This window comes from Gallus gallus, chromosome 2 (genome assembly GCF_016699485.2).
Source record: "Gallus gallus isolate bGalGal1 chromosome 2, bGalGal1.mat.broiler.GRCg7b, whole genome shotgun sequence".
NCBI lineage: Eukaryota > Metazoa > Chordata > Aves > Galliformes > Phasianidae > Gallus > Gallus gallus.
Genome location: NC_052533.1, coordinates 99,164,784 through 99,179,136, shown reverse-complemented (window position 1 = coordinate 99,179,136; position 14,353 = coordinate 99,164,784). Strand labels below are relative to the sequence as shown.

General features: G+C 35.9%; 1 protein-coding gene across 2 annotated transcripts in view; it reads right to left on the bottom strand.

Moving 5' to 3' along the window:
- LAMA1 (laminin subunit alpha 1) overlaps nucleotides 1–14,353 on the bottom strand; it is a 99,207-nt gene that overhangs the window by 61,335 nt on the left and 23,519 nt on the right. For both annotated transcript variants that reach the window (NM_001199806.2, XM_046917198.1), the window contains exons 4-10: nucleotides 10,267–10,509; nucleotides 7,574–7,753; nucleotides 4,561–4,650; nucleotides 4,004–4,121; nucleotides 2,766–2,944; nucleotides 1,201–1,306; nucleotides 572–732 (exon numbers count right to left, since the gene is read on the bottom strand). In NM_001199806.2, coding sequence (NP_001186735.2) covers nucleotides 572–732; nucleotides 1,201–1,306; nucleotides 2,766–2,944; nucleotides 4,004–4,121; nucleotides 4,561–4,650; nucleotides 7,574–7,753; nucleotides 10,267–10,509 — 1,077 coding nt within the window. The remainder of the gene's footprint in view (nucleotides 1–571; nucleotides 733–1,200; nucleotides 1,307–2,765; nucleotides 2,945–4,003; nucleotides 4,122–4,560; nucleotides 4,651–7,573; nucleotides 7,754–10,266; nucleotides 10,510–14,353) is intronic.

Sequence of the window (14,353 nt, the reverse complement as noted above, 5' to 3'; positions counted from 1 at the left end):
CTGGTTTTTTTGTTGTTGTTGTTGTTAAAATTGTTGATGGTTTATATTTTGTAATCAAATACAAACAGATTTCATACATATGTCTAATTTAATTGTTCCAAAAGTTCTACCCAAATGCACAGTTACTTTGCAAAAAGCAGGTGTTATAAACACACTCCTTCTTTACATGTGGTTAGTGGCTTTTAAGAGAAACATTAGCTCATTGCTAAAAACAAACCCAGCTAGGTATACTGTCATTCCCTCTGAGATTCTCTCTCACACTCATAAATGCAGTTATAATTCAGTTTTAATTTCAGTCTCGCCTATTTTTATAGAAAAAAACATACAAAATACTCAAAACATAGCAAACTATTCAACATAAGATACCATATTTTAAGTACAGAGAATAGTTAGTAATTTAAAGTTCTAGTTTGTTGGCTGTTGGATATACAGTCACATCAAGTTATTCATTATAAAAGAAGTGATGTCTATAGTTGATGAATAAGCTTTCCTTACTAAAATATATATATATATATATAAACACTCATTCCACAGGTGTTTTTTTAAACAAAAATGAGATTTTAATACTCACTTTGCAAAGACAAGGTTCTGCACATGGGTCTTCATTAATGCTACCAATTAGGCTGCAGTTGCAACGCAAGCAGTTTGGATAACCCCGATACCCAAATGCACAACGGTCACATTTTTCTCCTGTGTAACCATCTCTGCATTGACACTGCCCTGGCCAAGTCCCTTGAAGAGGAAAAACAAACAGATAAGAGAGGTAGTATGCTGGATTCAAGATGTCTCAGAGCATGTGAGTAACTCAGCATTCCTTTTTTATTGTATTCTCTGTCACATTCCACCTAGGTACTTGGCATAATGTCAGCCTCATCTATTTTTTGTGCTTAGAGTACCAGATGCACAGAAACTGCAGCGGAATTCATTTTGTGACAGATACAATAGCATTCATAAGCAACAGCGTCAGATTTCAATCCTTCTCATTGTTTCACATAGTCAGAGCTTGTCATCTCCCACACAAGACCACATTCAGGAACCTGACACTTCCTTCACCTCTCCTTTCTAAATATTTACCATTGTTCTGAAGTGCTACCTAACTGGCAGCCATTGACAAGAAGGTACTGTTCCCTCATACCTTCACTGCCCAGAAATGTTAGCAATATTTGAAGTTTAGAGAAAATACATTTCCTGCTCCCTTACCATGCTGTGAATCAGACTGGCGCTCATCTTTAACACAGACAGAACTCAGAGACCCAAATGGATCACAGCCACAAGGATAGCACGGATGATCGTCATAGGGAGAAACCTATGAAACAAATGTTCTCTGTCAAATTTCCAAGTTATTAACTGGGAAAAATAATGTTACATCTGTTTCTTGTCTGAGATCAGTGGAACTAATATGAATGAAAACCAGAAATGCTGCTATGCAGCAACAGATCAGGGGATTCAATCCATTTAATTTTAGCAAACAAAAGATCAAGGGACTGCAATCAAGAAAAAGATATAGGAACACAACTTGGTCTTCAGTAGCACAGTCCAAGTTAGAGTAACTAATGCTTGGAAGTTGCCGCCTGACACATACAGACTAAATATTTTTTAGCGTGACACTGTGATGACTTGCCAAAGATTATGGAAATGTTTAATACAAAAATGAGTACTTTTAGCAAAGACACTCCAGTTCAGAGAGGAAGGAAATGAGAAGAAATCCTTGGCTCTGTGTTCAGTGGAAGGACAGATTATCTACTCATGAAGATTTATACCAACTTCACAATCTATACATCTTTGAATACAAGGCAATGCGATTTTATGGCAAGGATTTCCTTTTTTTTAAGGGAAACCTGAAATTTTCCTTTCAGATGCTTGAGATGTAAAGCAAATTTATAATGACTCCAGGATACATATTTGTTAGCTAGGAATTGATTGAATACTTTTCTTCAATGCTTCGTATAACAAGTGAATTAGCCAATCTCAGGTTTAATTCTCATTTGTATTGGCTGTACCTGCTGTCTAATCAAATTCACACAGACTCACCCTTCCTCTCTGCATCTATTTATGTTGGATTTCTAATGCATGGGCTTTCATATATATGTGAAAGTCTTCTATAGTAAGACCTTGTGGGGAAGAAATTTAGTTTCTCTTCCTGTGGAGACCTCTAACACTGCAGGAACTTCACATTTAACTCCATTAGTCACATGATAACAATTGTCTTTTGTGGAACTTTGGTCATTTTTCCAAAGAGTCACACTTGTCATTAGCTGGAAAGTAGGCTCAGAGGCCACATGTTCTATAATAAACACATCAAGAAGAATTTTGCTGTATTATATCATGAAACAGAGTTTGGCTTTAGAACCATGAAAGGGCCCTTTTTAACACTGGTTGAAATGGGCTGTTATAGGACAGGACACGATTTTGGCACTTCTGAAGACATTGAATCTTTAATGTTGGCACTTTTTAGAGGTTCATCCAAATGAGAGATAGGTTACCTATCACAGCAACTACATTTCCATTCTAGGAAAACATATCTCCTTATTCTTTTCTTCTACAACATCTTCTTTTAAAGCAGTAAGACCTGCACTTCCTCACAAGCATTTTATGCTTTTCAGCAGAAGTTTTGTATATATGTAATCTATGAAAAAAAGTCCTATACAGTTTTTAGTTATTCTACAATGAATAGAATATATGTTTGAATGCACAATGAGCTGAAATATACATTATATCATGCTATAATTAACCAAAACACTAGGATGTTATTTTCCAAATCTTACTTTCTGTGGTCTAAAATATCCATCAGCACACATTTCACAGTTGATCCCAGTAGTATGTTGAGAACAGTTTAAACAGACACCACCTCCTGTATACTGGCCATGAATATTCATGCTCCTTTTTTGATCTGCAATAGTCTGATTGTAATAACAATCTTCAGCTTTGTTATGACAGTTGCACTCTAAGAAGGAACAGAAAAGAAATACATTTTTTTTATTATTTATGTTGTGTAACAGTTCCTCACCACACTGATACTTTCCAAAGTGGAAATGCAAAAAGGAGAGCATATAAATTCATCTCAAAAGTGTGATTTTCTTCCCATTAACCATGCTGTATGCTTCAGCCATCTCAAATACATTCTGCTTCTTAGCAAGTAAGCACATTTCAAAAATACTGTCACTGCTTCAATAGCATCCCTTTTGGCAGTATTCTGTAAATCACACTCCTGTGAGGAGTGATGCCAATAGTGATGTGCACTATCACTATGAACTGCTCTTAAATATTCTGTTCTCTGCATTACATTACAAAAGAAAGTCCATATAATTCTTCTCTTATCTGCATTATAGACAAAAGTCTAAGAAGTCAAAAATACCTGTACATAAGTACACATTTCTTTGAGGTTAGAAGATACTTTTCAGTCCAGTCAAAAACATCTACTTTCCAAGGAATTATACTAAGACTTGTGTAAAAATCTTTTCTACTAAGAAGATATTTTTCCGTTTGTAATTGTAAATTTTATCTAATAGGTTCTTAACTGTCTGCAGCTTGTGCCAGGCATTAGTGATGCAAAGAGGGAAAATGCACTAGCTGGCCCTTGAGACACTCACTGGCACTGCTTAATTCAGTCTATCAAATAATATGAAAAGTAGTGGTGCCGTTTATTTCAAAACATTTGTTACCAGAACAAAGGTTTTTTTATCTATTGAAATTTATGACCAAGTAAGAAATCTGCATTTCAATTAGCTAACAAAATGATTGATGCAAAGCTGCTAGTTTTTACAGGAGTATAATAAATCTCCAAGACTCTTTTGTCTGATTCTCTGAAAGTTTTATTGCATGACACATCTATGAGCCTAGCAGTTGTGTTGGATAGAATACTTAAAAAGATCTAAACAGTTATGACTAAGGTAGGTAATTTTGGGGTGGTTTGGAGAATTGGTGTGGATCTCTATGAAGAGCAACTTCCAGCAAGAATCTAATAAGCCTTAATGAATTTATCTAAACTTTTGCACACACTTACTCTCACATTTGTTCCCAGCAGAAATGGTTCCTGGTCTCCATGGTTTCTGATGGTACCCCGGACAGCACCTGTTACAGCTCTCGCCACATGTGTTGTGCTCGCACTGGCACTGCAATTTCTAAGGAAAAAAAAATCTTTAAATACTTTTGAATGGATAATTTTCTCAATGTTCCCAAAAATCTGTCTAATATCAGATTTACACCAAAAATAAGGCAATGATAAATGCTCCACAACCATGCTATGTCAACTACTGAGAATTAGCCTTTCTACAAAAGGAAGGACAACTCTCCTGTGTTGCAAAACAGACAATTTCTTCCACTCCTCAAACCATTTAATTTCAACACCAAAGAAAAAGAGTTCACTTCAAAAAAGTTAAATTACCAGAGACCTAGATATGCTTACAAGGCAAAGGAAAAAAATGATAGCAAATCATTTGTATGCATCATGTAATAATATCTCTTTTAGACTTCTATTTTCCATTCAAGGAAAATTTTCCACTCCTTAGGCAAATTGGACTAGTTGTATTGTGAAAATCGATCAGTGAGATTAAAGAATACCTTTGTGATTTCATCCAGGGGGCAGCTTCGAGCATGTCCATAGCAAATACACATGCCACCAACAGAGATGTCCTTTATTGAATAGTAGTACTACAAAAATCAAAGATGAAAAAAAGATGAATATCTTTATATGTATTCTTGTCTTCTCTCCTACATAATAAAACGACAGCGTGTCACTATTTTTTTTACTTGAAAAATGCTAAGAAAATACAAGAGGCTTTGAATTTCTCTTACCCAGAGAAGTATTTCATTTAGCAAATTTTTATATTTTTTCCTGTTTTTCCTCAGTGGTTCAAAACAGTGATTAACTCTTAGGTATAAATAAGTACACACAATTCCTAAGCTTCAAGAAATACCACCAAATGTGACTTAAGTCAAAATTTGCTTATAAAAGAGCCTTTTTTTCACCTTATAAAAGCAATGAAGCAGAACAATCAGTATTTCTGAATTTCAGTTTGTGAAGTCAGAGTATGCGTTCCTAAAATGGGAACTCTGCCTTCCCTTAAAATCACTTTGTGCACTTTCTTTCAGACAAGCTCCTTCCTACTAGTGTGAGACAGTGTATTATGCTATCCAAATTTTTAACTTAAGAGTCTGTGATGCAGTAATATAGTATATATTTGTATTGCCATGTGGTGAGCAAAAGCAGTACGCATAAGGAAAGGATTTAACTTGCAAGGCAAGGAAGAGGCAGGAAAGACCATCTGGGTTCAGTTACAGCTGGAGTATCAACATGGTTGGCCTGTTGATATCCTGGGAAGTATGTACTACAAAAGAATGAAGAGAAATACTTTTTGACTACACTTCTAAGCAAAAAGTTCAAGACTCTCAGACCTAACAACCCTACAGTCATCTGCTTCAGGATGAAGAGTTGGTCCTGGGTGGTCAGACCTGCTGACGTCATGGACAGTTGTTTCTTTTTTAAGGATCTTGAAGTTGGAGCAAACTAGCCTCTTTGATTGAATACTGAATTTTTAATGTCTTTAAAATTTTATGATGTTTAGCATTTTAGTCTTTTTTTAAACTTTATGATGTTGGATTACAATACATAAAGAAATTCATGAGCATTAAGCCCTTAACTACATAAAAGGAGATCCAGACTGGGAAAAGTAGGAGGACCAAGTAGCTCACTCCATTTCCCACTTCCTCCCTTTTATCTTGTTTTCTTAAAACTCACACTGTCTTTGGCTCACAGCAGCTGTGTGCAGCTTGAAGTTGAACAAGAGACCAATGCTAACCAAATGCTACAGAGATAAATAAATAAATTAAATACAGAAACAAAACTGCTGTTGAACTCTTAGAAAAGTTCTGCTTCAGCAGTTTTGATTATATACGAGAACACTGATAAAATGGGTATCAACAACCAGATGTCACGCCTTCAAAAAAAAAAAAAAAAGTGGAATCCAGAAAGCTGGAAGTGATTACCTTTGTTGTCATTTGGTGCAGTGTTGAGACATTGAATGAGATATCAGGTCTTGGGAACCCTGACCCAATAAAACTCACACCTTACAGAGATGGAGGTATGTAGCTTCTCATGCAAAGCTGCACTAAGTCATGCTAGCTGGGCTTGTACTAAGCCTTGGATTACACAACAGTGTACATTATGAAAGCAATGGGAATATTTATTCTCAGAACCCTTGTTTCCCATGTAAACTGCATGATTGTAAGATTTCATGTAGAACATCCCTTTTTGGGGTGTATTTCTTGACATTACAATACTATTAACATATCCAAATATCCACCAGGCTGCACCATGGGAACATCTCATCAGTTTAGCCCTTGTGTTAACTGTTTTCTTATGTCCAGCAAAGCACAGCTGGAACAGCTGTCCAGTCCTCTGTGCATGCAGTCCTCATGCTAGCAGTTCCCACATGAGGCAGACTGAATGAGCAGAACATCCAGATTTTTTTGCTTCAGAAATGCTGCAATTGAACAGGCACCTCTGCTCAAGATGAGAGCAGGGCTGCCTGCTGAAAGTATCTACCAAAGCCTGATAAGACACAGGTTCCTTTCTACCTTCTATACTCAGGTACTCAACCAGACTTCATAGCAACATACACTTCTACTTTCCGCCTCAACATACAGCCACACTGCTGCATGTACAAGTTCAGCAAGAAGCAGCATCTTTGCACAAGGATTGCCTGTATCGGAGAAGCCACAAATGCAAGAGGAAGGTTGCTGTGAAATTGGGGAGGACCCTGGATTCTACTTTAGCTTAGCTGCTTATGGATGTTCTTAAAGGCAAGCACACAAAAAGAGGGGACAAATAAACATTTCTCATATTTTTCTGTCCTCAGAAAGTCTACCTCCATAGGAAAACTTGAAGTCACTGATCACTTAGCTCACCAGTTTCAGGCAAATGAAGAAGATGGTCAAAATGGCAAAACATAAAGCAGAAATACTTCAGAAATTTAATTATGGCAGGCAGAAGCTCCAAAATCAAATTTCTGTGAGATGTTAAAGCAGTCAAAGTGTTTTGCTGTCTCAGCTTCCCTACTTTCAAAATCAAATGTCTAAGGATTAGTTAAAACTCTCAAGTAGTTTGCATTATTATTATTCCTGGCCTTAAAAACAATTGATTAAAATGCTTTAAAAAAAAAAAAAAGAAGAAGAAAATTCATCATGGCAAGATTTTCAATCAATTCCTTTTATGAATCAGACCACTGAGAACCAAAATCCTTAATACACTAGAAAACGTATCACAGTTGCATAAAGAGCAACCTCAAATGACACTTTCATCAGCTAAACTATATTTTTTTCTTTCCTTATAGAGTATCAGAAATTAAATCATTTGAGCAAGACAAAAAGCAAACAAAATTAAAAATCTTTAAAAAAATATGTAGAGTTGTCTCTGGCAAAGTATCGTTTTTAATAACATCAGAAGGAAGGCAAAAATCTGTTAACAACCTTTCAGAACAATTAGTGGGTGGCAAAGTTGAAGTAGTTCCTCAGAGACCAGAAAAGGCTGTCTCACCCTGTCATACTGAGCAGTGTTTCTGAACAATCATCTTACCCTTCTGGTAACAATGGGATCAAGTTCTTTTGGATCGTGATGGCTGAGAGTCATGAGGTCAGCATTAAGGGTTCTAATACGCTGCAGTCGGAGGCGAATGTATCGTGCAGAAGTAAAGTCCAAAAGCTTTTGCGAAGGATCATCAGCACTAGGCCTGCCGTTAATCAGAGATGTGTGAATCTAGAAAGAGGGTCTGAATTAATCATAAACATAACTGCAATCCATTTACAACAACAAGCGTCTTAGTTGTTGAGTAGCACTTAAGTTTGTTTTCCAGAAATTCTGCATATTGAGATGTTTAATTGGAATTATTTTCCCCACCCTCAACCTGCAGGCAAAATTCTTGCTTCCTGACTTAAGTGGTTCTGAAACCACTACTCTTGTCTCATCATAAAGTCTCATGTCTCCTGGACTTTTGTGGAAAGAGCTTAAGGATGAGAATCATACCACAGACTAGTTGTTATTTCCCCTGGTCTTCCTTCCTTTCCCTTATTGACATGGAACATGTAACTGACCATAAGCATGGCTTGTCACTAGATTTTTCCTACACAATTTGCAAATATTGTAAAATATAACTGAGCACACACTCAGTGTGGAGACGTTAATCCTATATCCTGTTGGGACAGAGCTGCCTAGTCAGCAAGGAACAGTCAGTGATAAGACAGTACAGTGGGAAGCCACAAGTTGGATGACAACTGAAAGCTGTTGTGGCTGCCATGACAAAACCACCCATCTGGTCTCCATCTCTGTCTCACACAGTCTCACACTGGCCCCAGTAAGATGGCTTTTGGTATCAAGCTGTGAAATTTATTTTAGCAACGTCTCCCTGCTCCTTTCAAAAGCAACTCAGGACCACACAGTTTGTACTGCATTTTGAGGGAGAAAGTGCAAAATGAGACCAACAGGCCATGAACAGATGTCAAAGAGTGCACCTAACGTCGTGCTCTGAGTTCATCGGCTACACTTCAAAGTGCAAAGCATATCCTCTATGCAAAGCAATTTCATCTCACATATTACTCTTGAATTTATAGTTTGAATTTTGTCCACTACTGTCAATTATTTCCCACGATACAAGCCATTTCATTTTAGATAGTCTTCTGCCTCTAGCTCCAATTTTCTGCAAATACATACTCTCTCTGTTCATGAATAGTGTTTTTAAGCAATGAAAAGTGAAATTTTATACACATCTTAATTCTAACCCTACCCACTGGCTAGACCAGTAGAAATTTTGTAATAATGCACTATAATTTATACAGAGGAACCTTTCCTACCAGGAAAAGGAAGAAACGGTAGGGATAAATACTCAAATGTTAAGGAAGAAAAAGAATAATTCCCCATGTTCACTGCTATATTTGGCTAATATACCGCTAACACATGGCTTATATATACCAATATATTTGGATTATATGTGTTTGCGTTATTTATGCTCCTTAATTGAAGACCATTTCCCAGCAATTGTAGTTTTAGCCTTGGAATTTATCACAAAATCTGACTTCACAACGTACATTTCTGGAAGCTGATTTTCAAGCAGTAAAGATCAGGTTAATAGCGTATATAACAGTGCTGTCACACCTCTTTAAACCTGTAAAAAGTCCAGCAGCCAAACCGGCAAAATATCTGAATTAGCTAATATGTTGTTCGATTATATACACATTTAGACAGGTGGTCCTTTTACCCTATTTGTTGTTTCAGAACAGAGCATTACAAGCAAAGCATAGAACAGCAGCTTGCTAACAAGTACTAAATACAAGGCAGGTGTTTGTAGAGATCAGCTGATTTGCAAGACTTCCTAGAGCTCCATATTTAAGTTCATTATGCTGACCAGAACCAATTATAAAGCACCAATAATACATATTCTTAAAAGAGTGCCAAGAATCACGAATATAGGTTATGAGATTCTCTGTGCAGGGAATACTCATGTCTGCCTGCAGTTCCAGCAACAAAGAAGCAGTCTGTTCTTCGTGAACAAGAACATTCAAGTAGTGCACAGCAATTTAATTTGGACTTTTTTTTTAATGTTTCTGTTATGTTTTTATGTTATCACATTTAGAAATATTCCAGATCTGTGCTGTTGATCATGCACGTACCACCCCATTCTCTGTACATCTCTGGTTTTAATGTATCATTTCATTATCTGGCTGCCTCTATGAAATAAATGACACAAGTACCATTAACAGAGTTTCCTAAAAGAAAGAACAATCAACAGTGAGGCTGCACAACTCATAATTCTTCTAATTATACAAGGTCCCTGAAACAATGCCAAGGCTAGCTTAGGAGTTCCAGCTGTGTCAAGCACTTCAACAGTTTTTACAGCTTTATCTCACAGCCAGGTGTTCCTAACACAGGAATTTTCTTTATTAAATGAAAAACCTGGCAGAACATAGAACCTCTGTTGTAGTTGTCTATAGAATAAAGGAACTACTACTACACAGTTAATAGTCACTATCAAATGGTGTGGAGGGAGAGAATAAAGAATTGAATAGTAGGAATATGCGGAATGAAAGACAAGTTATCCTAACTTTTAAAAGCTTGCTATACTGGTATATGATGTAAAGATAGTAACATTAAAGAAGAATAACAGATCATCTGGTAGTTCTGAGGGAGTTGAACTCTGTAACTGGGATGCAAATGTTTTCAAGTCTTAATCAGTCTGAGTTCGTACTCACAAACCACAGGTGCAAAAACAAACATACCTCTCCATGTTCCAGAGGAACTAGTCTGGAATAGTAAGAGGTGCAGATCACTTCATCATCTCTCTTGTAAGTTGGCGGCCCAACTCTTGGTGTAATATTATAACGAGTTAAACACTCTGTGTCGCTAATTGCATAGTACTGCCATGGTTTGAACTCTGTGCCATCTATGGAGCGTTCCAAAATCCAGTTTCCAGGTCGTGGAGCATTAGCAGATTTGATGATGACATATGCAACTTGAAAGACCTAAAAAAAAGCAAGAGAAAAATTTTAACACTTCATTCGGCTCCAAAAGACCACAAGAAACCAATGTGGTGGTCAAGTTAACTAAAATTTTAAAAGCAGTATATAATTTGCCAGGGAAGAAGGTAAAATTTGCTAGAGTGGCTCCAGATAAAAACTTTTGCACATTTTTTTTTTAATCAAAGGCTAGATTAATATTTTATTATACTAGTGGAAATATGTATATGTATCAAAACTCTAATTATTACAACAAAACATTTATTTGTGCCACTCAAAAAAATACCAAATGTATTCAGTTTGTACCATGTTAACAGGAAAGCTGATATATATATATAGATATACACACCATTGATTTCAGGATTACTTGGGAATAACATTCCTTCTATTTAGCTTTTCTGAACTACTGAAGACTTCAAAGTAGGTTCTTTTTTTTTTTTTTTTAACAGCTGCAGACCAAACAACTCTTTGTTTCACATTTTAGCTGGGAGTTTAATCCTCTCAGTAAGAGCATTTCTGATAAGCTTTTTACATCCTATACTAAAAATCTGTGCATTCCATTTTCATTCTGTGTTGAAGTTATTTAACAACACTGCTAAAAAAGGACACAAAGACACAGACAAATCAGGTACATGTGACGAATATAAGGATGATAATGCTATTTAAGTAGCTTTTAAGTATGGAATCTCTCAGCTATATGTGTAATTGAGAGCATTTTTTTAATCATTTTTGAGTGTTCTCATGGTAGCTAAATAACCTGTACAGGCCCTCTACTAGCTACAGCATCAGCCACTAACACTGAAGGGCACACTCCAAAACCACTGCCTTCCTCCTTATTAACTAATGGCTACTACATTACCTCACAAAAGGCTGTTGTTGCAGATTGATAAGACTCCTCGTATGAAATTAATGTTTTATGAGTGTGTTATCAAACCACATTTAGAAGAAAGAAAAATACCATGTTGCTTAACCATCCCAGAGGTCTGTAGTCTCACTAGAGTGGACTGCCAAGTTGGCTGGTATAATAACACCCATCTGTGTGTGTATTAATACCATGCTGAGTTCTGCTTTGGCCACAACCATTTATTTCAGACACTTTTAAATACAGGAATTTGTTTGATTAGGTTTTGATTTTGTCAAATAGGGAAATAAATACACAGTGAAAAGTAATCATTACATTGTGCAATTCATGAGACTACTTCTGAAACAAAACATTCTATAAGTGACCAAAGCTTCGCTTAAGAGATTTGCAGACTTGAGAAGGAAAAGAAAATGATAATACTTACCTTCAAATTCCAACTTATTAGATTTAATATTTTTTTAAAAAAATCAAATTAAGATTTGATTAAAATCAGACATAACTTTAAATTTGATGTTCAGATAGTCAGATTTTCCTTTTATTTATTTATTTTTCCTCTCTGCTTGCTATCATCAACTAAACTACTTCCCTACTTATTACACAGTTGGCTGAACAACAAATGCTCTACTTCTGATTACATGGAGATTTTTCGAGACCCATTATATTCTGCAGCTGATGTAGCTAGTTTTAAATCCAGTTTCAACCAGTAGTAATGACTTATCTTTCGTCACAAACTAACTGCAGGCACTGCTACAGAAATACTTTTACACAAGAGTATGTAGGTTGCATTTATTTTAAAAACTGAATTTAAAAGTGAGGGTGGGTAAGGGAAACAGACAGTTAAATATAAAAGTATTTTTGAGCAACTCCTTGGGCAGCTCATTTTAATGTTGCATCATTTAAAGTCAATGGTTTGGTGTTTGTTTGTTTGTTTGTTTTTCAAAAAGCCAGCAGCCATGTTTGATATTCAAGACTTCCACAGATTGATTTCTCCTACATGTCTACAGTTCATCAAGAGCTGAAATTAAGATATTTGAAACCAAGAACCCAAAAAAGGCATTCATAAAACAAGAAATTGTTCTGCAAAAAATGAGGTATGTGTAGTCAGGCTGTGTAAAAAAACATTGTTTTGTTTTCCCCCTGAATTTTCACAGGTTCCCTCCACACATAGACCACAAATACCTAAAAGTACTTCCTAAGTAAATTCACAGGATGCTGAATATCAACAGCGTCAGAATGATTTGTCAGCTTCTGAAATTACATAGAAGAATGGATATTGCATATACAAATGAAAGGATACTGAAGGATACTGTATGAGTGTTCCTGTAGTCAAGAAGTCAGAATGCAACCTCTCAGTAAGTGTTATATTCTCAGAGATTATGTTCCCAAACAAGGGGTTTAAGCTGGAAGAAGGGATTCAGGTGTCCCCAGTGTTTGCATATTAATACATTTTAAGGAATGTCATCTAGAGCTTGAGAGACCTCATATCCCATAGCTTCTGCAACCCAAAACAGATCTGAACCAGGAACTTCATGTAAAGCAAACTGACTTTCCAGTGCCCTTAGTGCACTTCCTTAAAGATTTTTACTGTAATGACTTCTCCATATCTGAACATCACCAAAGGCAGTTTCCTGCCACTCAGTCCATTCATTCACTGCCCATCAACTGGCCACGTGATAAACTTGAACTACATAGCAAGAGGTAATGATTTGTATGCATTAATCTAGCTGTACAGCTTTCCCAGAACTTATTTCCTTATTGTGCTAAAAAGGGCAAGCCAAAGCAAGGTAGCAGATACCAAGTTGCCATAGATTAGAAGCATCATTTTACAGGCATTTCAATCCTGACTGTAAAGATCAGCCAAATAAACTTACACTTGAAGAGTCCCTTCTTCGTAGCAGCAATACCAACTTAACACACCACTTCTGCTTTACTTAGCCTTTCTAGTGACCTTTAAGTCAAATCCTTCAATATCAAGAACTTTGTTCTTGAAACAGATTTGTAAATGAACCCTTCTCCCATCATCAAGCAATTTTGCATTCTCTTTCCCTAAACACTCATCCAGCACTGGCCACAGAGCAGATGCTAGCCAAATGTTCCCTTTTCCAAGTGCACGTTCAGTGCTCTAAAATCTATATAGATTCTGACAAGCACAATTTTCCCATTAGTCTTTTTAGATAAAGACTCATATTTTTCAATTTACATCAGTGGAAAGAACAGTAAGGGAAGATGTTGTCTTTTCATAACTGTAAGTATTTGAGGCCGAGTCTCCAAAAGTGAAAAGTTAAAGATGAATCCCACCAGATTTTTTTTTTAACCTGTTAAGAACAGGGGTATCAACTAGTACCAAACCAATTAGTTCAAATCTACATCCCAATTCAAACCCAAACTCTACCAGATCTTGAAAATATCTGAAATATATCTGATAATATATCTGAAAATATATAATTTTAAAATTTCAGGAAATTTTAAAATATAATTTAAAATTTAAAATATATAATTTTAAAATTTCATTTTAAAATATTTTTAAAATAAATTAAAAAAATTATTTTTAAAATATATAATTTTAAAATTTCCCTAACCTATTGTATACATTACTGAAATCATGTCAGTGTAATGTAAACCATGTAATACAATAGACCTCAAATAAACACGCCCAAAGTAATGCAACAGCTTTGGCTGAATGGTTCTTCCTAACCTTATAAATTCAGCTAAATTTCTCCTTCAGGATGAGTACAGCAAGGAAATCTTAAAAACAGCCAAGTGTGTTTTCCAAAATGGCATGACGAGCCCTGTGGTGAAAATGCTTATTACCACTAATATTACTCTGCACTTTAATTACAAAATCCTTTGTGCATACAAAACTGGTTAGAAGAGAATCTTCATCTTCTCTGATTTTATTTTACTTTCTGAATCAAAAACATCTGAAATGAATCTATGCCAGCCCTAAAAAGACTAAAAGACTACATGCAGGGATATTGAGTATCAGCC